Source organism: Microcaecilia unicolor, chromosome 8 (assembly GCF_901765095.1).
Source record: "Microcaecilia unicolor chromosome 8, aMicUni1.1, whole genome shotgun sequence".
NCBI lineage: Eukaryota > Metazoa > Chordata > Amphibia > Gymnophiona > Siphonopidae > Microcaecilia > Microcaecilia unicolor.
Window position 1 is genome coordinate 19,834,081 of NC_044038.1, and position 24,486 is coordinate 19,858,566.

General features: G+C 46.3%; 1 protein-coding gene across 2 annotated transcripts; it reads left to right on the top strand.

Moving 5' to 3' along the window:
* The first annotated feature begins 780 nt into the window (after nt 1-780).
* On the top strand, nt 781-21,843 carry LOC115476448 (paired mesoderm homeobox protein 2-like). 2 transcript variants are annotated; one of them, XM_030212826.1, is made up of 4 exons: nt 781-953; nt 1,890-2,159; nt 13,250-13,413; nt 21,088-21,843. In XM_030212826.1, exons 2-4 carry the CDS (start codon nt 1,934-1,936, stop codon nt 21,457-21,459), a joined length of 762 nt encoding a protein of 253 aa, XP_030068686.1. In that variant the 5' UTR covers nt 781-953; nt 1,890-1,933; the 3' UTR covers nt 21,460-21,843. The 2 variants fall into 2 exon arrangements, with proteins under 2 accessions (XP_030068686.1, XP_030068687.1); XM_030212827.1 differs by having other exon boundaries at nt 13,250-13,407.
* Nucleotides 21,844-24,486: the final 2,643 nt, after the last annotated feature.

Consider the following 24,486-nt stretch of genomic DNA (forward strand, 5'->3'; position numbering starts at 1 on the left):
AACCTCACTATCAGGATACTCTATCTTCCCTGTTATGGTGATATCTTTGAAAGATACCTTATCCCGAACCATGCTCTTTTGAGCGACTGTCGGCCTTCCCCCCTAATAATTAAAGGGATTATTACATCAGTGAAAACATTACAATCTTCATTGGGAAACCATGCTGCAAATTTGTGGAATTCATTACCGATGTCTATTAGATCTATTAGTGATTATTTGCAGTTTAGAAAAAAGCATTAAACTCTTTCCTGTTAGTTTGCATTTGATTTTTATTTTCTAATTTAGGGAATTCTGTTCTTATTCAGCATTGTAAATCCTGAACACTATGGTTCAGTGATATTTTGTGAAATATAAGCTCCCTGTGATGGAATGTTTTAAGAATGGAAATGCAGACACTGATTTCTCGGCCATGCCGATTCCAGGCAATAGGAATCCCCCCCAAAAAATCACTGTTAAGAAGCCTTAGAGGAAGTTTAGCCGCGGTTCTGGGGTGGGGGGTGGGGAGGACAAGTTCGTTGGAAAGCTGCAAAGTGTGTCCCCAGAAGTGAGATTGTGAAATTCAGGATTTGGGGGGGAAATCTCAACTATTGCCAGTGCAAACTCCTGGTTTCGGTCTGACTCTGTGAACTCATCCCCTAGGTGCGACCGTTTTTCTGGGTCAGTGCAAAGGATGCATTAGTGGAAATATTTACCCAGAAATTCAATCCCAGCCTCCAGATCACACTTCGCTCTAATTGACTGAAGAGTTTCTTTTGAAGTGAGCGGCTCACTTTGGTCCGGCAACACGTGATTCCGGAGAGGAGGGGGAGGGTTCAGTCCACCACACCTGAGTCTCCAGCTCCCCGGCCGCATTTTACACTCCCACGGGAGATCAGAGCCAGAGGCGGGATCTCCACCCCAAGACAGGTCTTCGGTGTGGGAACCCAGGAGCGCCCGGATCACTTGTCAAACAGGTAAAGGGAAGGAAGAGTCAAAGCATTTCCAGCATCCTGAGGAGGGGGGTTCGGACTCCAGGTTTCTCGTCTACCAGCCCCATTCTGCTGTACCTTCCCCGAGCCCCTTCTCCTGTATTTTCCCTCTTGGACGCTGTGGACCCTCCCTGGACCTCTTCGCCTGTCTTCGTGCATCGCACGGTTCCCTATAGTTCTCGCGCTATCTCCTTATCTTTTCCCCTGGGCATTCTCTCTAGTCGTTTCTTTGGCCCGCTTTCTCTGCACCGGGGCCCGTCCGTCCTTTCCAGAGACTCCTATATTTGTCTCGAGGATCCTCTTTCTCTCAATCATTTCCTCGGTGGATCTCCTGTGGTTCTCCTCTCTTTACCCCTCTTTTACTGCTCCTCCCCCCCCCCCTATTCTTTCTCCCTGTAGTTCTGTTTTTTCACCCCTCTTTTTCTGTGCCCAGCCCTCTCCACCCTTTCCCCAGAGATCTCAAATAATTCTCTGCTTGTCCCTTTTTCTCTGAACCCTTGTGCCCTCCATCCTTTCCCTCAGGATCCTCTGTAGTTCTCTTCTCTTTAGCCCTCTTCCCCCGCCTCCCAGAGGCCCCTCCATCCTTTTCCAAGGTATATCTGGTCTCTCTTTTTCAGTACCCTGGGACTCCTCAATCTTTTCCCTGGAGACCCCCTTAGTTCTCTCTTTACCCCTCAGTGGTCTCTAGCAGGTTTTCTTCCTCATTTTCTTTTTCCTCAGTCCTTTTGCTTTAAGGATTTTTTTTTTTTGCACTTCCTGTCTCTCTTGTCACCTCTCTCTGTCTCTCACCCCAGAGCTCCATTCTGCACTGCTGGGTTTCCTCTATCTCTCCTCACCCTTCAGTTCCAACCCCTCCTGGTTTGTTGGCAGACTCTTTAGAGCCTTCCCTGGGTCTCTGACTGTTTTGTCTTTCCCCTCCAGGTGCTGTCATGCTCTTCTAGTGCCGGATCTCAGCCTGGGGAAGGATGTTCAACCCTGGTCATCTGCTGCCCTGTGGCCCAGCAGCAGTTCACTTCTCTAGGGTCCCTTTCCCGGGCCCACTGGGCTCCTACCCAGGTTGTGGGCTCTTCCTGCCACCCCCTTTCTTCAGTTATCAGCTCCTGCAGTCCTGCAGCCCCCCAGAGCCCTGTAAGCAAGCGCTACAGCTAGCCAGCCAGGCTGCGGGGCTGGGGACCCTGGGGGACTTTTCCGGTAAGCACAGACTTTCTGTTATGGGCAGTCCGAAGAAGACCCAGTAAAGGCCTGGCTTCCCGTCACTGAATGACCAGAAGCCATCAGGCAAACTGGAAACATGCATTGTGATGTATCGATTGAAAAGCCCTGCTAGGTTTAGCTTCACTTATTCCAATGGAATATTTCTCTGATATCATTTGCACCAGGAGAGCATTCTGGCTTCATCAGTATACTTCCACTTTATATATATATATATTTTAGAGGATTGAGATGCACATTTCCAGGAATACAAACAATGAAATGTGAAGAGCAAGAAATGGAAATGTTGTGCCATAAAGTCTTTAAATGAAAAATAGAAAAGTGTACTCCAGTGCATAGGTATTGAAAGCCTACATACACTGCTGTACAATAAGTTATTTTATGGCCAAGCTTGTTTTCTTGACATTCCTGTAAAGATATTTTGTATAACTTTCATATAAATCATTTTTCAATTTAGGCTTTAAGGTTTAAGCAGGTTTGGCTGCCCCGGCAATGTGCAAACAATATTATTTTCATAAAATATTGATGCAGAGGATTTTTAAAATTAAAATAAAACGAATGGTCTGGGCCGTAAGACATTAACGTATGTTTGTTCAAGAGAAAATTCTCCTCATAAATATTTGACGTTGGCAGTCCTGGAGCTGGATTATCCTCCGTGAGGGGCAGAGGTGATAGGATTTGAAAGCTCTTAGGGTCATCTGACAGCAATAACCGGATCGGAGGCGTTTGCTGGGCTGGGCGGTCACTGCTTGGCTATTTAGTAGTCGGGAACCAGGGTGGCTGGCAGCCCACCCCCATATCCCATTTAACTAACAGGGGATATGAGTCAATTCATCCCCCTCAGATCTTTACCCCGAAACAATGATTAATATCACAATAGCACTTGAACTCTTAGAAGCTTTATTTAACCAAGACACTTCAGAATTGGACCAGACAAGTAGGTGGAGTCATACAGACCGCGGCTTCGTTTATTGGTAAGCAAATTTGACTCCGGCTAACAAGGTAAAAATGTATTGAACAATCGAAAACCTGGACTACCTGCGGGTCAGCTTCTAGGAGGCTCAAGAAAAATGTCAGTACGAGAGTAGTGGATGCTTGGAATGCCCTCCCGCGGGAGGTGGTGGAAATGAAAACGGTAACAGAACTCAAGCACGCGTGAGATAAACATAAAGGAGTCCTGTTCAGAAGGAATGGATCCTAAGGAGCTTAGCCGAGATTGGGTGGCAGAGCTGGTGGCGGGAGGTGGGGATAGTGCTGGGCAGACTTATACGGTCTGTGCCAGAGCCGGTGGTGGGAGGTGGGGCTGGTGATTGGGAGGCGGGGATAGTGCTGGGCAGACTTACACGATCTGTGCCCTGAAAAGGACAGGTACAAATCAAGGTAAGGTATACACAAAAAGTAGCACATATGAGTTTATCTTGTTGGGCAGACTGGATGGACCGTGCAGGTCTTTTTCTGCCGTCATCTACTATGTTACATGTGTAACAGTAGCTGAAACGTAACTAAACAACTACCCCACCTTAGCAGCTAGAGCTAATGAAAAGCATGGACCTTCATGCCTGAGTTCGGAAGCCGGAGCCCAACATTCACTACCTAGGACCTCCTTTTGAACATGTTCTTAGCTCAGGTAACCCCCCACCCCCTCCCCGAGCTGCGACAAAGCAATCCCTGAGAAAAAAATGGTGCAACCAACAACCCAGTTTCTTAAGAACAAAATTTGGGCGAGAAGTGTAAGTGAGCTGCCTCCAAGGAGCAGGAAGGGTCCTGGACCTCGGAGGTGCTCGCCTAACTATCCCTGGCCAAAACCCCTCCCCATGTAAGGAGGGAAATGCTCCCCATTGAGAGGGCATTTCCTGCCACCAAAGTTTAAAAGTAAATACTGTAGCCCAATCAGATTAAGAGCTGCCCCTGCTAGTACTTCTAGCAGTCCTGTACCCCAAACCCCCTCTCCATGGCCTTGGCAAGCTGGTCTCGAGAATTTATTTATTTATTGCATTTGTATCCCACATTTTTCCACCTATTTGCGGGCTCAGTGTGGCTTACAATACATTGTGAATGATGGAAATACAATTTGTCACAGTACGGTTATGGGTTACATTGTGAAGAGTTATGGGAAGACAAAGTCAAAGTCAAGATATCATTTGGGAATAGAACAATGGAGAGTAACAATGGGGAAATGATAGGGTGAAACCAGAATGAGCCCGCCATGGCAGCCAAGGCCTGTCCCAGTGGGGGGGGGGGGGGGGGAGTGGATTATTCCCCTGTTAAAATGTAGGCTCTGGACCAGCTGATTGCCCTTGGTGACTACTCTTTATAGAGCTTTGCCCATGTAGCTACTGAAAAATACATTGTAAGGGCAATCTTATCAAATGTTGCTTTCACACATAAACCCTCATAAAGAGGCCCTTTTACTAAAGCTTAAGGTGTGCTCACAGAATTAACGTGCACTAAGGACTGACGCTCAAAATTCAGTGCCAAAAAAATCAGCACTGAACGGTATTCGATAATGAGCGCCCTTCGTAGAACAGTGCATAGTGCCGGGATCCACACTCAACTATGGGCACGAGGATTTGCACCAACTGAAACCAGGCATAAATCCTGGCACGCACGTTGGCTACGGACCCAGACTATTCTACAACACTGCGCACATTAAAAGAACGCCCTAGACCTGCCCATCAGACAGCCCAGAATACAGCAGCCAGACTCGTATTCGGAAAATCAAAATATGAAAGTGCTAAACCCCTACGAGAAAAGTTACACTGGCTCCCACTCAAAGAACGCATCGCGTTCAAAATATGTACCCTAGTTCACAAAATCATCCATGGTGAAGCCCCAGCCTACATGTCAAACCTGATAGACCTACCACCCAGGAATGCTAAAAAATCATCTCGCACATTCCTTAATCTAAATTTCCCCAACTGTAAAGGTCTAAAATACAAACTAATGCACGCCTCAACCTTTTCTTATATGAGCACACAAATCTGGAATGCGCTGCCGCGCAACCTAAAAACGATCCATGATTTAACCACCTTTCGCAAACTACTGAAGACCCATCTCTTTAACAGGACATACAACAAAGATTAACACATATGATCTCCCCCACATGTATCCAATACTGTCTTAAAATGTTCTCTTGTTATTTTACTATCATGTTTTTCATTATCATGTAACCCAAAATCCTTCTGTAATACCAAATGTCTATTCCCTTCTTATTTCCACTATTCATGATGTATTGTAAGCCACATTGAACCTGCAAAGAGGTTACAAATGTGGGATACAAATGCAATAAATACATAAATACACTCCCTTTTCAGATCCACATGGAAACACGCACTTTTCTAGAAATAGACATAAGTGTATTTTGTGTGGATCACTGTAACAGTATACACAATAGGCAAACTTCAACTGGAAAGGAATACGGTTGCCAGGATCATAGACCCATAAGCCTGGCTCTTCAACCAGGCCTTTAATGGAAGAAGTAACGTACTTGTTAGTCTCACTCACACACACAAGGAGTGACTCAGGCTGCACATACTGCAGCAGGACATGTTTACCCACTCCTACCCTAGCTGAGATAATACTACTACTACTTATCATTTCTATAACGCTACTAGATGTACGCAGCGCTGTACACTTGAACATGAAGAGACAGTCCCTGCTCGACAGAGCTTACAATCTAATTAGGACAGACAAACAGGACAAACAAGAGATAAGGGAATATTAAAGTGAGGATGATGAAATAAGGGTTCTGAACAAGTGAATACGGGTTAGGAGTTAAAAGCAGCATCAAAAAGGTGGGCTTTTAGCTTAGATTTGAAGACAGCCAGAGATGGAGCTTGACGTACCGGCTCAGGAAGTGTATTCCAGGCATATGGTGCAGCAAGATAAAAGGAACGGAGTCTGGAGTTAGCAGTGGAGGAGAAGGGTGCAGATAAGAGAGATTTACCCAGTGAACGGAGTTCCCGGGGAGGAATGTAGGGAGAGATGAGAGTGGAGAGGTACCGAGGAGCTGCAGAGTGAATGCACTTATAGGTCAATAAGAGGAGTTTGAACTGTATGCGGAAACGGATAGGAAGCCAGTGCAACTTTCATTAAATTAGTCACCTTAATTTCTAACTCCTCTTACTCTCTTACCTATCTATATGTTCCATCTTTGCTTATACCCTACACTGACTATTAAAATGTTCTATTACGTATTGTGTTGACATTGTAAGTAGTACACTATCACTTTCTTTTTTATAATTTTACCAAATGGTGTTGAAATATTCGTCTCTCAGCACGTGTGTAGAATTACTGATTTATCAACCTAGGACCTCAACGCTACCAAGCTTGGCTATTTTGCAAAGAAGTCTGTTATAAAAAGTAGACCGATACACATATATAAAAACAAAGAAATAATTTAGTCAAACCAAGATAAAAGCAGGGTACTGCTTTTATCTTGGTTTGACTAAATTATTTCTTTGTTTTTATATATGTGTATCGGTCTACTTTTTATAACAGACTTTTATGTAGCAAGTAGACTGTTGCCTTTTGTGTTTTTCTTTTTATTCTGCAAAGAATACTTGCTCTTTCTTAGTTCTCTAAGTGCGCCTCCGTTTATCATTGGAGCTTTGTTCCTATCATTGGTCCTTATTTTTTCTATTTTATTGCAGCGGGAGCACTACACACCAATGTAAAAAACTCAACAAGGAGAAAAAACATTGGTTTTTTAGTCTACCCGCCACTTGCAAACACCCATACTGTGAGTGAGAGAAATATATTCAAACTAGTAAAAAAAAGGCCCGTTCTGGAATGAATGAAACGGGCGCTAGCAAGGTTTTCCTGGGAGTGTGCATGTTTGAGAGAGAGAGAGCCAGAGTGAATGTGCGGGTGTGTGACAGAGTGAGACTGTCTGTGTGACAGTGTGTGTGACAGGGCCCCCTCCCCTGTTCCTAATGCCCCTCACCCCGTTCCCTCCCCTCCTTTTCCTCCTCCTTCCCACACTTTGGGTTCCTTAAGGCTTTCAAAAGTCTATGTACCCCCGTGGCCCTAGCACCCAGTATCCGGATACCCCACCGCTTTCCTCCTCACCCCTCCCCCAAGATGTAATACTTTCACGTCCTTCATTTTTTAAAAAAAGTGTCCTATCTACCCTGTGTACAAATGCCCGGCATTCAGATTGTGTTCCTCTCGTAAATTTTCATTTCTTTCATTCATTCAGAACTTGCCCCCCGCCCCCCCCCTGAACACTTTTGGTTCCTTCAGTCTTTTAAAACTGTCCTATGTACCCTGTGTGCTAATGGCCAGCATTGAGATTGTTTTCCTGTCCCAAATGGGCATGTCTTTCAGTCATTCACAACTCCCCCCCCCCCCCCCCCTTCTCCAGTTTAACACTTTCGGTTCCTTCAGTCTTTTAAAACTCTCCTATTAACCCTGTGTCCTAATGGCCAGTACTCAGATTGTTTTGCTTTGCCAAATTGTCTGTCACTGAGGTCAGTGCATACCTGCCTAGCAGACCACTTCCGGCAGGCACGGTCCCAAGCACATCCTGTTGGAGGTGAGAATTATTATATAGGATAAGCTTAAATCTTAACATTTTACATTCTGTGTCTATTCTTTGCAGTTTGTTTTTTTTAATTTCTTATTATACAGCACTCTTATTGCCCACTACCAGCCGTACACTTATCTTTTTCAGCTTTTAGTCCTGCTGTGTTATGGCTTTAGGTACAGTGATACCTCGGTTTTCGTCGATAATCCGTCTGAAAAGAATCAGCGAAATCCGAAACCGACGAAAACCGAGGCAATTATTTCCACATGAATCAACACTGGAAAGCAATGGAATTGTTTGGCTAGACGCGCGGGGTGATGCTCACACAACGAGAAACAACGCCACACTGAGCAGGAGAACGCGTGGGTTGCCCTTTGTTTTCGCAAAATTAGCAGCGAGGTCACGTGGTCACGCCAACGAAATCCGAGAAAAATGTTTTGCAGAAATAAATCGACGAATCCAACGATAACCGAAGTCAACGAAAACCAAGGTACTACTGTATTCTGTCCTTCCACCACTATTAAATTTCTCCAACCGGTTGGTGCGTTCGCTCGATGTTCTCCAATCTTCACTCCTGCAATCCTATATTACGTCTTCCATTATGATCTTCTTCTTCTACAAGAACGTCTTGTTTCGCAATTATTGCTGCTTCAGGAAGAGTTCTTCTGTTAATGCGATTTCCCGCTCCAAGATGGCCGCGGTATTTAAACAGACGCCACCCGAACCTGTAACCAATGCAGGGTGGGAGATTTTTTAAAGGGCCATTACTCATCACCCTGGATTGGTTACAGGTCCGGGTGGCGTCTGTTTAAATACCGCGGCCATCTTGGAGCAGGAAATCGCATTAACAGTAGAACTCTTTCTGAAGCAGCAATAATAATTGCGAAACAAGACGTTCTTGTAGAAGAAGAAGATCATAATGGAAGACGTAATATAGGATTGCAGGAGTGAAGATTGGAGAGCATCGAGCGAACGCACCAACCGGTTGGAGAAATTTAATAGCAGTGGGTTGATAAATCAGTAATTCTACACACACGCTGAGAGATGAATATTTCAACACCATTTGGTAAAATTATAAAGTGATATACAACCAGTGGTCCCCAACAGATAAAGTAGCATACTATGCTATACTTTGTATTGTTATTTGAATATTTTTTACTGCTATAATTGTCTATTGCTCATGTTTGATTTATTCTTATTGTATACTGCCTTGAGTGAATTCTTTCAAAAAAGGTGGTAAATTAATCCTAATGAATAAATAGTAAAGAAAGTGCTCCCACAGTCCAGAAACTCTCCGAAATTGTGATTAGAAGTTAGGTATGGACCATCAGCGGTGCTAGTCCCAAGTCTGACTCAAGGGAGCTCAATTTCCACCAAAATCTTCATCGGTCCCATTAAGCTGTCTAATCTTCATTCATTTTATTTCTCCATAATATAGAAATCGCTTTTTAAACAATTTTCCTTTTAAAATAAATCTATCAAATCATTTATCTTGGCAGCGAATATTCACAGGGGAATCGTTGTCAACACTTGTCTAGCCATAAAGCTGTCTCATGGTATTCCCCTTTCACCATTCTCCAAACTAGTTAATGAATTCCTTCAAATATTAACCAGTTGGGAATATGGTGAAAGGGGAACGCTTCGAAACAGCTTTTTGGCAAAACACATGTAGGCACCGATTCCCCTATGAATGTTCACTGCCAGGACAAGTGATTTGATACTTTTATTTAAAAAGAAAACTTGTTGAAAAAAGCGATCTGTATTATGGAGAAATAACATGAGTGAAAATTAGACTGCTACATGGGACCAGTGAAGATTCTGGTGCAAATTGAGCTCCCTTGAGTCAGACTTGGGATTAGCACCGCTGATGGTTCATACCTAACATCAATTCACAATTTTGGAGAGTATGAGGGTTGTGGGAACACTTTCTTTACTATTTTTGTGTGGATCTGCAATTTCTGTCTTGTTTTGGTGCTTTAGAACAATTTGGTGCAGAAGGTAGAAAATGGGCTTAGCATATAGAACATGCTAAGCTTTAGTAAAAAAAAAAAATTACCCCATGTCACATGCATGGCAGGGGTGTAGCTATCATGGGGGCATGGGCCCCCATAGATTTGGCCCTGGACCCCCCTGCTGCGACCCTCTCGACCCCCCCTTCCCGCTGCCAACCTTCCCCCGCCGCCGTCGCGTACCTTTGCTGGAGGGAAACCCCAACCCCCGCCAGCCGAAGTTCTCTCCTCGGCCACGTGGCGTTGCTTGCTGAATGATCTGATCAAGTTTCTGTGCATGTGTCTGACGTGCAGGACGTCAGACGCACGCAAAGAAACAGATTCAAACTTGATCAGATCATTTGGCAATGCTGCGCAGCCGAGAAGAGAACTTCGGTTGGCGAGGGTTGGAGTCCTCCGCCAGCAAAGGTACGCGGTGGGAGAGGGTTGACAGCGGGGGGGGGGGGGGGGGGTGGTCAGCAATGCCGCGCGGCCGAGAAGAGGACCCCGCCAGCAAAGGTACGCAGCGGGAGAGGGTTGGTGGCAGGAAGGGGGGGTTGCGGCGGTGGCGGCAGCAGGGAGGGGGTGAAAGTTGGCAGCAGTGGGCGGGGGTTGGCGGCGCCGGGGGGGGGGCTAAAATGTGCCCCCTCCCCTCGGGCTCTGGACCCCCCCCTCCCGTCCAAGTCTGGCTATGCCCCTGACGCATGGTAACAAGAAAGCGCGTACTTTTAGATGACTCAGATGTAGGTGTGTTTGGGGGTAGAGTTTGGGCAGATTCAAGGTTCACATGTGTTACTGGTAAAATATGCATGTGATAGCATACTTTGCATGTTAATATTTACGAGTAGGTGTAAAGTCCAAGGCTTCCTTTTAGCCACAATTTCTATGAGTTTGGTGGATAATTTTATCAAGGTATTTAGAAGTTCTTTTACTAAGCTGTGGTATAAAGTGACCTTAGTGCATTCTTACCTGGGTTTTTCCCATGCAGTAAGGCCGTTTCTACTGCAGCAGTAAAGTGGCCGATTTTCTATTTTTCCTATTAAAGGCCATGCGCTAAAGTAGCCATTAAAAATATTAGCACATGAGCATTTACCGACACCTATTTTGTGGGTGATAGGGGGCTCATGCGCTAATCCTGGGCTGATCAGTTAATGCGAGGTAATGCAGCTTTGTTAACTGATTAGCACAGAAATGCTCGCTCTCCATCCCCAGGGGCGTAGCCAGACCTCAACGTTTGGGGGATCCAGAGCCCAAAGTATGGGGGGAGGGCACAGTTTGGCCCGCCTCCCTGCCAGAACTCCACATACCTTGGCTGGCGGGGATCCCTGTGGTATTGCTGTGATCAGCATGCGTCGATCCCTGTGCTAGAAAATATAAATTATTTTCTAGCATGGGTGGGGGAAGGGGGCAGGGATTAAGTGTGTCCTGCAGTTATCAGGCAGCTCATGGCCATCACCAAGCACTGCCTGATTAACACAGGATTAGTGCATGAGCCCTTACTGCCAACTAAATAGGTGGCAGTAAGGGATCAGGCGGGAATGGCCGTGTGCCAATTGTGCAGTTAGCGCATGGCCATTACTGACACAAATTACAATTCCGGCATTTTTCCGCCATGCTAGAAAGCAGTGGCGTAGCTATGTGGGGCCACGGGGGCCTGGGCCCCCATAGATTTGGCCCTGGACCCACCTGCCGACGACCCTCTCGACCCCCCCTCCCGCCGCCAACCCGCCGTCACCGTCGCCTACCTTTGCTGGCGGGGGACCCCAACCCCCGCCAGCCGAGGTCCTCTTCCTTCGTTCTGACTCAGAAACAGAACGAAGCCTTGCGCTGGAAGAAGAGGAGCTCGGCTGGTAGGGGTTGGGGTCCCCCGCCAGCAAAGGTAGGTGATGTTGGGGGAGGGTTGGTGGCGGGACGGGGATCGAGAGGGTCATCGTCGGGGGGGGGGGTCAAAGTTGTTGTTGGTGGCGGTGGCGGCAGTTGGCAATGGTGGGGGGGGGGGGGCAGCAATGGCGGGGGTGTCGGCGCCACCGGGGGGGGGGGGCTAAAATGTGCCCCCTCACCTCAGGATCTGAAACCCCCTCCCACCGAAGTCTGGCTATACCCCTGCTAGAAAGTAGCCAGAGTGTGTGGCAAACCCACGTGCTAATCAGTGCCAACTTTCTAGCGCATCTTGGTAAAAAGGACCCCTTTATTTGTTGACTAGGCACTGGGTTGAATATCAGCTGGCGCTCAATTAACTTCCGGGTGACCAAAATATACCCGGATATTCAACGCCGGAGCCTGGAGATGACCCAGCATTGAATATTCAGGGTCAATTGTACCAGCAGTGGTCATCAGCTTAAGAACAGCTGACCATCACGAGCTAAATATTACCCCCACTGGTTTTTTTTTGTGGGGGAGGGGGTCAATATGCTGCTCCCCAATTAAATTAAATATGGAGTTCTAGATTTTCAGGAAAACATTGCTTCAAAAATTGGTGACATTATTAGAGCAGCCCTTTGCTCAATCCCCCTAAAGAGAATGAATTTAAAATTAGTGCCTGTGAATTCCACATATATAATTTGAGACATTTTTGGAAAATGAAAGGTTAGTTGGTGGTTCTTCTTATTTACTGCAGCTTTATGTACCACCTTTACTAAAATAAGGTCAAAGCAGTTTACAAAAAATATAAAAAGAAGCAGGAAAGAGAAGATCTCCGGTAAAATAAAATAAAAAAGTTAGTAAGTCACACATACCAAGGGTGGAGGAGTGGCCTAGTGGTTAGGGTGGTGGACTTTGGTCCTGGGGAACTGAGGAACTGAGTTTGATTCCCGGCACAGGCAGCTCCTTGTGACTCTGGGCAAGTCACTTAACCCTCCATTGCCCCATGTAAGCCACATTGAGCCTGCCATGAGTGGGAAAGCGCAGGGTACAAATGTAACAAAAATAAAATAGATACTATTGGAGATTCTACATGGAATGTTGCTACTATTGGAGATTCTGTTGCTACTACTGGAGATTCTACATGGAATGTTGCTACTATTGGACATTCTACATGGAATGTTGCTATTCCACTAGCAACATTCCATGTAGAAGGCTGCGCAGGCTTCTGTTTCTGTGAGTCTGATGTCCTGCACGTACGTGCAGGACGTCAGACTCACAGAAGCAGAAGCCTGTGCGGCCACATTGGTGATCTGCAAGAGCCGACTTCTACATGGAATGTTGCTAGAATCTCAAATAGCAGCAACAGTGGAGGAGTGGCCTAGTGGTTAGGGTGGTGGACTTTGGTCCTGAGGCACTGAGTTTGATTCCCACTTCAGGCACAGGCAGCTCCTTGTGACTCTGGGCAAGTCACTTAACCCTCCATTGCCCCATGTAAGCCGCATTGAGCCTGCCATGAGTGGGAAAGCGCAGGGTACAAATGTAACAAAATAAATACTAAGGGGTCCAACAGGAGAGGGGTTCCAACTGGAAAGTGGCAGCTATCCCATTCCCAGAGCCCCTAGTCTCCAAAGGCCATAATAAAAAAATGCGAGTCTCTCTTTCTGAGTTGCATTAATGAAGTTCTTTTTCAGACGAAGGCCGACCACCCAAGCAGCGCAGAGCCCGGGCAAATTACAGCGGCTGGCAGCTGGAAGAACTGGAGAAGGCCTTTGAGACCAATCATTATCCTGACGTCTTCATGAGGGAGGCTCTGGCCCTCCGTCTGGACCTCATTGAGGCCAGAGTCCAGGTACAGGTATCAACACTTCCAGAATTTAAAATAAGGAGTCCATTTATTAAGCCGTGTTAGGTATGAACGTGGATTTTAATGCGCTCTAACAGCGAGGTTCTGCATTAACAGTGTGTTTTTTTCTAGCAAAAAAGGTGCTGGTACTCAAATGCCAGGCTACCCTTCAGGGGTGTGGTGATCCCTGAGGGACCCACCCCACAATAGCCAGGCCCCCTGCAACCAGTCACTGAATCTATGACAAGGCAGAATTGGTGTGTAGAGCCTGAGCTCTTTCATTAAAACTTGGGGTCCATAGGTCACTTTTAGCAGACAATGGAAAAGGTGATGGTACTCAGTACCCCCTCAAAAAAAGCCCTGCTAAAGAGTGACAAGATTCCATGCAGAATTTCAAAGAGTAGCAACATTCTATGTAGAACCCCAAAGAATAGCAAGATTCTGGAATCCTAAAGAGTGACAAGATTCCATGCAGAATCTCAAAAGAGTAGCAACAGTCCAGGTAGAACCCCGAAGTATAGCAAGATTCTGGAATCCTAAAGAGCAGTGTGTTTTTTCTAGCGAAAAAGGTGCCGGTACTCAAATGCCAGGCTACCCTTCAGGGGTGTGGTGATCCCTGAGGGACCCACCCCACAATAGCCAGGCCCCCTGCAACCAGTCACTGAATCTATGACAAGGCAGAATTGGTGTGTAGAGCCTGAGCTCTTTCATTAAAACTTGGGGATCATGGGTCAATTTTAGCAGACAGTGGAAAAGGTGCCGGTACTCAGTGCCAGGGGCATAGCTATGTGGGGCCACGGGGGCCTGGGCCCCCGTAGATTTGGCCCTGAACCCCCCTGCCAACGACCCTCTTGACCCCCCCCTCCCGCCACCAACCCGCCGTCAAACCGCCGTCTGCTAGCTTTGCTGGTGGGGGACCCCAACCCCCGCCAGCCGAGGTCCTCTTCTTCTTTCGTTCTGTTTCTGAGTCTGACGTCCTGCACGTACAATGTGCAGGATGTCAGACTCACAGAAACAGAACGAAGCCCTACAGATCACAAGGCTTTGTTTTGTTTCTGTGAGTCTGATGTCCTGCACGTACAACGTGCAGGACGTCAGACTCAGAAGCAGAACGAAGGAAGAAGAGGACCTCGGCTGGTGGGGGTTGGGGTCCCCTGTCAGCAAAGGTAGCAGACGGCGATGGCGGGTGGGAGGGGGGGTCGAGTGGGTCATCGGCGGAGGGGGGGTCAAAGTTGGTGGTGGTGGCGGCGGGGGGTGGGGTGGGTTGGCAATGGCGGGGGGTCGGCGGCGCCGGGGGGGCTAAAATGTGCCCCATCACCTCGGGCTCTGGCCCCCCCCTCCTGCCGAAGTCTGGCTACGCCCCTACTCAGTACCCCCAAGTATCCCCTCAAAAAAAGCCCTGACAGTTAACATGGAGCTTTAATGATGAGCACGTGCTACATTAAACACCCCCAGATTCTACGTATGGCGATTAAAGTTGTGCGCGAAAATTTGGCCATGCTGTCAAATTGCTCATGTAACTTAATTGTTTAACAAGCCAATTGGCGCCAATTACAAGCATTTATCGGCAGTAATGAGAATTTACGCACACAACTTTCTAAGCACATTCTGTAAAGTGGAGTATGTAAATTCTAATGCGCAAAGGGCAGAGTGGTCATGGGATAGGCATGGGTGGGTCGTGGGTGTTCCTCAAAACTGCACACACTGTTATAGAATACGCCAAATTGCGCAGGCATTTACTACAGGTCTTAATTGGAGTAAATGGTGATGCCTAAATTAAGTCGCTTGTTCGGCGCTACATGTATTCTGTAAACCGTGCCTAATGTTAGGCACAGTTTATAAAATAGCGCCAAACATGTTTTTTCCACACTGATATTTTCGGGGTCATATATATAATCTTGTCCTTAGGGGGTAATTCTATAAAGAGGCATCAAAAAGTCACCTATTTGCAACCTATTCTGTAAAGAAAAGTAGGTGCCTAGTTTCCTTTATAGAAAATTAGCATAACAGGCAAATACATGTCTATATTTTAGGTACAGTCACTTACACTAGCCATAGGGCTGGTGCAAATGTTCAAACCTAGATTACATGTGAAAAGTTGCAAGAAGATATTGCGAGACTAGGAGACTGGGCGTCTAAATGGCAGATGACGTTCAATGTGAACAAGTGCAAAGTGATGCATGTGGGAAAGAGGAACCCAAACTATAGCTACGTCATGCAAGGTTCAGCGTTAGGAGTCACTGAACGAGAAAGGGACCTGGGAGTCATCATTGATGATACCTTGAAATCTTCTGCTCAGTGTGCTGCTGCGGCTAAGAAAGCAAATAGAATGTTAGGTATTATTAGGAAAGGAATGGAAAACAAAAATGAGGATATTATAATGCCACTGTATCGGTCCATGGTGTGACCGCACCTAGAGTATTGTGTTCAATTCTGGTCGCCGCACCTCAAAAAAGATATAGTGGAATTAGAAAAGGTGCAGAGAAGGGTGACAAAGATGATTAAGGGGATGGGACGACTTTCCTATGAGGAAAGGCTAAAGCGGCTAGGGCTCTTCAGCTTGGAATAAAGGCGACTGAGGGGTGATATGATAGAGGTATAGAAAATAATGAGTGGAGTGGAAAAGATAGATATGGAGCGTCTGTTTACGCTTTCCAAAAATACTAGGACTAGGGGGCATGCGATGAAGCTGGAGTTCAGTAAGTTTAAAACAAATGAGAGAAATTTTTTTCTTTACTCAGTGCGTAATTCGACTCTGGAATTTGTTTCCGGAGAATGTGGTTAAGGCGGTTAGCTTAGCAGAGCTTAAGAAAGGTTTGGATGGCTTCCTGAAGGAAAAGGCCATAGAATGTAATTAAATGGACGTAGGGAAAAATCCACTATTCCTGGGACAAACAGTACAAAATGCTTTGCTCCGTGGATCTTGTCGGGTGATTGTGACCTGGATTGGCCACTGTCAGAGACAGGGTGCTGGGCTAGATGGACCTTTGGTCTGTCCCAGTGTGGCGGTGCTTATGTCTTACGTCTAATCTGAACAAGGTGTTGCTGTTTAAAGCTGATCAAAAAATATATTAAGTTAGTTCATCAAAAAGATAGCCTAGTGCTTAGTGCAGTGGACTTTGATCCTGGGAAACTGGGTTTGATTCCCACTGCAGCTCCTTGTGACTCTGGGCAAGTCACTTAACCCTCCATTGCCCCTGGTACAAAATAAGTAACTGAATATATGTAAACCACTTTGAATGTAGTTGCAAAAACCTCAGAAAGGTGGTATATCAAGTCCAATTTCCCTTTCCCCCTTTCCCTTATGACATCACAATATCAGAAGTGAGCCAAGAATCAGCCAATCAAGCCATTGTGACATCACTGATGAGGTTGGTTCTTATTGGTGGAATGAGTGGAGGAGCAGCCTAGTGGTTAGTGCAGTGGACTTTGATCCTGGGGAACTGGGGTTTGATTCCCACTGCAGCTCCTTGTGACTCTGGGCAAGTCACTTAACCCTCCATTTCCCCAGGTACAAAATAAGTACCTGTATAGAATATGTAAATCACTTTGAATCAGGGGCGTAGCCAGACCTCACAGTGGGAGGGGGCCAGAGTCTGATGTTAGGGGCCACATTTTGAGTGCCATCTTGCCCCTACCCCACCACCTAACCTCCTCGTCGCCCCCCCCCCCACAAAAACAAATACCTTCGCTGACGGCGGTCCCCAATCCCCACCAGCTGAAGCCTTCTTCAGCATCGGTCTCTGGCGCAGCCACGTTCGCTGCCCTGCTCTTCCTTCTTCTTGCTCCTCCTGTGCACGCTGACGCAGCGTGCACAGGAGGAGCAAGAAGAAAGAAGAGCAGGGCAGCGAACGCGGCTGTGCCGGAGACCTGTGCTGAAGAAGGCTTCAGCTGGTGGGGGTTGGGGACCCCCACCAGCCAAACTAAGGGCCTGAATGAAATTTGCGGGGGCCCAGGCCCCCGTGGCCCCCTGTTGCTACGCCACTGCTTTGAATGTAGTTGCCGAAGTCATATAAAGGCAGTATATCCATTCCCGTTCCCCTTTTCTTTTCTTTGTTTTATTTCTAATTATTATCTAAAAATCACATGTAACTTTTAGCGTTCTGTACATAACTTTGACCCCTCCTCTGCTCTGCCTAGACTCCGCCCATGTGTGCATTCACCTTCAAAGCATGCAGGTGCCATGTTACAGATTACTGCACAGCTGGTATAATGACATTTACACATATATGTGCATGCATACATGTGTATATGCCAATATTTTTGACATTTACATATGTTCTTGGTGCCCTCTTGTTAGAATCGCCCTTTTACCATGGCAGTTTCTGTTGATGGGCATGAATTGGGGGGGGGGGGAGGCCAAGGACTGTACCTTGCGTTAAATAATAGAACATTTCCACATCTTAGCTGATAACACAGTGCTGTAGCTAAGTGCATTCCGCATTTGGTAGTGACCATTGCTCTCCATTAACTGCATGGCTTCCTTTCTTGAAAGTGCTCGGAATGCCCCAAACTTTTAAGGCAGAAGTTTTGCACTTAACATGCCTTAACATTGGCTGTTAAAATGTGTTAGATGCAAAAGCATTACATAACATTAAAGACTTCTGTTCCACAGTTTCCTATCTTAAGAACATAAGAATAGCCATACTGGGTCATACCAATGGTCCATCTAGCCCAATATCCTGCTTCCATCAGTGGCCAATCCAGGTCACAAGTACCTGGCAGAAACCCAAATAGTAGCAACATTCCACGTAGAACCCCAAAGAGTAGCAAGATTCCATTCAGAATCTCAAATCGCAGCAACATTCCATGCTACCAATCCCAGGGCAAGCAGTGGCTTCCCCATGTCCATCTCAATAACAGACTATGGACTTTTCCTCCAGGAACTTGTCCAACCCTTTTTTAAAGGCAGATATGCTAACCGCTGTTACCACATCCTCCAGCAATGAATTACAGAGCTTAACTATTCTTTGAGTGAAAATTTATTTCCTCCTATTAGTTGTAAAAGTATCTCCATGCAATTTCATTGAGTGTCCTCTGGTCTTTGCACTTTTTGAGTGAGTGAAAAATCGATACACCTCCTCCCGTTCCACATCACTCAGGATTTTGTAGACCTCAATCATATCCCTCCTCAGCCCAGTGGCGTACCAAGGGGGGGGGAGCGGAGGGGGCAGTCCGCCTCGGGTGCACGCCGCTGGGGGTGGTGCCGCGCGCCAGTCAGCTTAGTTCGTTTCCATGCTCCCTCTGCCCTGGAATAGGAAGTAACCCAGCGGCGTGCACCCGGGGGGGGGGGTTCTTTCGCCGCCGCGGGGGGGTGTCCTTTCGCCGGGGGGGTCACGTTGCACCGGCGGGGGGGGGGGCTGGGCGCATCAGCGATCCGCCCTGGGTGTCAGCCCCCCTAGGTACGCCACTGCCTCAGCCGTCTCTTTTCCAAGCTAAAGAGCCCTAATTTCTTTAGCCTTTCCTCATACGGGAGCAGTTCCATCCCCTCTATCATTCTGGTCGCTCTTCAACTTTTTCTAATTCTGATATATCTTTTTTGAGATATGGCAACCAGAATTGAACACAATACTCAAGGTGAGCTCACACCATGGAGCGACACAGAGGCATTCAAATATTTTTGTTCTTATTTTGCATCTCTCTCCTAATAATTCCTAGCATCCTGTTTGCTTTCTTGGCCACCACCATACACTGGGCGGATCCCAAAATAGTATAATCTCCTGGGATATTACCAATCGTTTACACAAGAATTATGTTTCCTGAAGTCTTTTTGCAGTAATAAATAGCTGAAATCAAAAAGTTTTCGGATAGTTCCTAAATTGCATAGCTTAATAAATAACCTCCCGAGACAGGGAGAGGAACATTGGATGCAGACAGATGGCTGTTCTACTTCCTGCCAGTTGTAGGGAGAAACTATATTTAGATTAGAGAATGAACTGTTTTGAACCTCTCCAAATATCTCAGAACACCAGTCCATCACACATTTTTGCAGGCTTTTCCTGCTTAGAGGCGGTAGAATGTAATAGCAAAGGATTTCTTTTTGTAGGGGGAGGGGGGAGTCCATTATGTTCATTTATTCGTAACTGCATTTATGATTTTTTTTTTATAGTTTTGTAATTTACTGACACTGTGCCCTCTAAGCTGAGCAAGAGTCCTCCAACTCAACAAAGCCTACAAAAGCAATCCTCAGTGAAACAAATCATTCCTTAAACCACTCATATGCACCACTCATGTGCACCAAAAAAAAAGACCTCTCACACTACCTTACCTACCACCTTTTCATCTAAATCCCCATTTACCTTCAGCCTACTATCGATTGTACTTAAGATCCCTCAGCCTATCATCGATTGTATTTAAGATCTTGTAATGACTACATCATAACAACACTCTGTAAGCCACATTGAGCCTGCAAAAAGGTGGGATAATGTGGGGTACAAATGCAATAAATAAATAAATAAATAAAATAAACTTCATTGCTGCCAGTGGGGGGCAGTGCTTAATACTGTGTTTTCAGTCACTACAGACAGGCATGTTCCCTGGAGTCCTGCAGAGCTTGCCAATCCCTTACTATTGAAAATGTGATGGTGAAACAGCACCACCCACTGGCAGTAGTGTAGGTGGAGGACTCCTGCTCAGCTTACAATGAACAGTGCCTACTGAGGAGCAAGCTACTTCTGACCAGTGGGCTAGGAATTTTATGAAAGAAAAAGTAGAAAGCTTAATACATTTATCTTAGTTGAACTCTTTTGGTGAGTTAATCTTAGTAACAAAGTAGATGACCGCAAATAAAGACCTGTACGGTCCATCCAGTCTGCCCGAAGAAATAAACTCATAGTGCCAGTGTTGCTATGCTCATATTAGCCCTCTCCTCAAGTCACTTCATTGGCTCCCTATCCGTTTCCGCATACAGTTCAAACTCTTATCGACTTACAAATGCATTCACTCTGTAGCTCCTCAGTACTTCTCCACTCTTATCTCTCCCTACACTTCTCCCCAGGAACTCCTTTCACTGTGTAAATCTCTCTTATCTGCACCCTTCTCCTCCACTGCTAACTCCAGACTCCGTTCCTTTTATCTTGCTGCACCATATGCCTGGAATAGACTTCCTGAGCCAGTACGTCAAGCTCCTTCTCTAGGCTAAAAGCCCACTTTTTTGATGCTGCTTTTAACTCCTAACCCTTACTCGCATGTTTAGCATCCCATTTTATTCCCACCTTAGTAATTCCCTTATCTCTTATTTGTCTTGTTTGTCTGTCCTAACTAGATTGTAAGCTCTGTCGAGCAGGGACTGTCTCTTCATGTTCAAGTGTACAGTGCTGCATATGTCTAGTAACACTATACTATAGAAATGATAAGTAATAGTAGTAGTAGTGTTTGGGATTCCAGAATCTTGCTACTCTTTGGGATTCTGGAATCTTTCTACTGTTGGGATTCTGCGCAGATACTCTTTGGGATTCCGGAATCTTGCTACTCTTTGTCCTTATGTCTTATTTGTCCTGTTTGTCTGTCCTAAATAGATTGTAAGCTCTGTCGAGCAAGGCCTGTCTCTTCATATTCAAGTGTACAGTGCTGCGTACGTCTAGTAGCGCTATAGAAATGAGAAGTAGTAGTAATTACACAAGGTATGAGGTGATACAACATATGTATACCTGAACTTGATTTGTCCATGCTATCTTTTATTCTCAGGTTTGGTTCCAGAATCGCAGAGCAAAGATGAGGAGGCAGCTGAAACTACAGGGACACCACTCAGGCAGAGCTGTCACCAGGAACTCACCACCATCAGGGCGGCCAGAGCCGACGGTGGGGTCATCCAATGCCACTGAGGCTCCCAGGCTTGGAGGGTTAAATGCTGCGCTGCTTCCCTTATCCAGAGCACCTCAGGAAAAGGATGATTCCAATCCAGAAGAGATGCGTTCCGGTAGCATTGCCATTCTGCGAGCAAAAGCACGAAAACATGAGGCTGAGATCCAGAGTTCTGCAGTTCAGAACCAGACTGAGCTGGCACTGGGACCAGCAGTAGAGACAGGAGGACAGAAGAAATGGTTTCAGAGCACCTGACCAACGGCTTTTCATAGGAGCCAGCTCTGTGGGTGCTGAACATTTCCAATACTGAGGAAGCTCCTTCATTGTGTCTAGGGAGGAGTTTATTTGTCTTTGACATTTGCAATTATTTTGAAATGTGGGCACTTCCATCAGAGTTTCCACCCCAATCTTTTTTTTGGGATACAGTTTGTATTTCTTCAAGTCTTGCTTCTCACTCAGAAGATTGTAGACTGTCCAAGAGAGATAGACGAGCAGGGATATTCCGCATTTACTGTGACTTCAGCCTCCTGAACATTTTTTGACGGCTACAGTCGATCCAGTTCTGTTAGAAAGAGGTCGATGTACTAAACTGTGAAATTGTTTTGCAAATAGGAGCCTATATGAATAAACATGTTTACAATGGCCCAAAATATGCAAAATCCTTCACTTTGCAAGATTTTCTTGTGGCGGATCTGTTTGTCAAAGAATTTGCAAAATGAGGGCCATCCTTTTATTAAAAAAAAACCTTTTGTGCATAATCCATGCACGAAAATTTATGGAAATTTGTTATTAATAAGCTGCTGCAATGCGGAAACATACAAAGCAGCTCCAGGTTTATACATTTTTGAAAAGCAGCGCACAAAAACATCTTAACACACTCATTTTCACTGCAGCTGAAGAAGTGGGCTAGGCAGGGGTGGAATGACAGTGCTCTGGGCCCCCAGGCAGTAAGGATCATGGGCCCCCCCCCCCCCCCGGCACTGCCTGTGCACCCTATCTGCACACTGCTGCCCCCTTGCATACTAGTGCGCCCTCCCTGGTCACACCTTGAAGGACCCTGGTGGTTTAGTGGCCTCTTCGGGGGCAGGAAACATTCCCGTTCTTTCCTACCCACTGCTGCTGTTCTGCCCGACACCACCCTGTTTTTAAAATGGCTGCCGAGACTTCCTGTCTTCGTCTCATGAGACTGCCTCAGGGAAGTGGGCAGGAAAGTGGGCAGGAAAGAATGGGGATCTTTTCTGCCCGCAAAAAGGCCACTAGATCACCAGGGCCTTTTAAGGTTGAACCAGAAGGGGGCTGTAGTTTGTGTGTGTGTGTGGGGGGGGGGGGGGAGAGCCTCTGGGTCCTCTGGCATTGCCCGGTTGCCCGTATGTTCAGTCTGCTCCTGAGGCTTGGCAATTCTGTAACTGGGTGCATGCAGTTGCATGTGTGTTGCGTGTGTGAGTACCGTGAAAATTGGAACGTATGTGTGAAAGTGCACTGCATGCTATTCTGTAGCAAAACGCGTAATGGCAAGGGGGGGGCATACACACGGATGGAATATGGGAGGGTCATGGGCATGTCTTCAGCTTATAAGATGCTATAAGTTATCCCCTAGATTCTATATATGGTGCCCAACATTGGGTGCCAATATTTGGATGCCAATCTAATATGTATGCCAACTTAATATTGGCTAATGAGCCAATTAGTGCTGATAATTAGGTGCTGAAGTTAATTGGCACCAATTTGAATTTGCGCAGACATCTTGCTATGTGCTATTCTATAACAATGTGCACCCAAATCACTTAACGCGCAACTCAAAAAGGGGCGTGGCCACGGGAGGTATTTAGGTAGGTCAGGGGCATCCCTAGAATTGGTGCACAGTGTTATAGAATACCAGGAATGTGTGCCCAAATTGGATGCCAGGAATTACACCTGGTTTCAACAAGTGTTAAGTCCTGGCGCCCAAATCCGAATGCCGAAATCAGCTTATGCTCATCTTTGAGTGCCCCTGATTTTTTACAGTGCCATTTGCCTGCACTTAGTTGTGCCCATTTATGCCTGCCGTTGACGTGGCTTAAGTGGCCGTGCCAGTAATGTAGGTGCACTGATGCCACCCTGCACTTCTTTCCAGTTCCCTTACAGTCGAGATGAGGTGGGTAATGGTCCGGAATAGCGATCCGGGGGTTTGAGAGACATTTTTCCAGTCCAGGAGGCTCATTAACAAACTTCAACCTTTTATTGTAACTTTTGCAACTGGCAAACTCTTAAGTCACTGATCCTTGACACAGTCATTGATGGAAACTCTTCTATGTGTCAAATTTCTGTTGTCCCGGGGGGGGAGGGGGGGGGAACAGCTTTACCACTGTGCTTCTCAAGTATATATATATATAGGGAGCGTTTCTTACTATGGCTATTCACATATGTACAGTGTCTCCACTTATGCCTATCCTGCAGCCAGATGTAACCCCTCCTCCTTCCGATGCACTCCGTAACCAAGCACAGATCCCTTATGGCTGTCCTCCTTTCGTGGGTGTACCTCGAAGGCAGCACCCAGCCTTGGGCAGATTCAGGGCCGCTGAGAGGGGGGGGCATGGGGGGGGACAAAATTCTCCGGGCCCAGGCCTCCAAGGGGGGCCCGGGGCCACAATCCCCTCCACCTGCCCCCCTCCATCCACCACCGGGCCGGACCCCCCTGAATTCAAATCATAGCGCCTCACCTCGACCTCGCTCCGTGTGAAAGAAGCGCAGCAGCGGCAGTCTGCAGATCGCCTCCCTTCGGGCCTTCCCTCCCTTTGTCCTGCCCTTGTCTGACGTAACTTGCACGAGGGCGGGACATATATGAGTCTGGCTGCTGTGTTTTGGCAGTTTGAAGTTTCTTAATGATTTGTTCTTTGTATTTGCACTGACGAGCATAAATGCCAATTAGTGACATCATTTATTCACATAAGTGCAGCTAATCTATAAATTGGTGCACCTAAAATTTGTGCATGGGTCTGTTGATGCTGCCGAATAGACCTGGAGGCCTACGAAAGTAGCTTTGCATGTATAATCTATCTTTATGAGGACCATTTCTTCTTTGGCTTGAGGAATGTACAGTCTCAGCATATACTGATTCTTATAGATAACCTCATAGGCACTGAGGAGTTTTTTTTTTCTTCACCAGTACACAGGTCCAAAGCTGCATGAGAGTACTGGAATTTTTATCTGATTAATAGCTTTTTCTTGTTCTGTGATGTTAAAATATTTTTCAATATCTATTTTAATCTCCTGTAATATTCTGTACTGAGCTTTTCTCTTGGT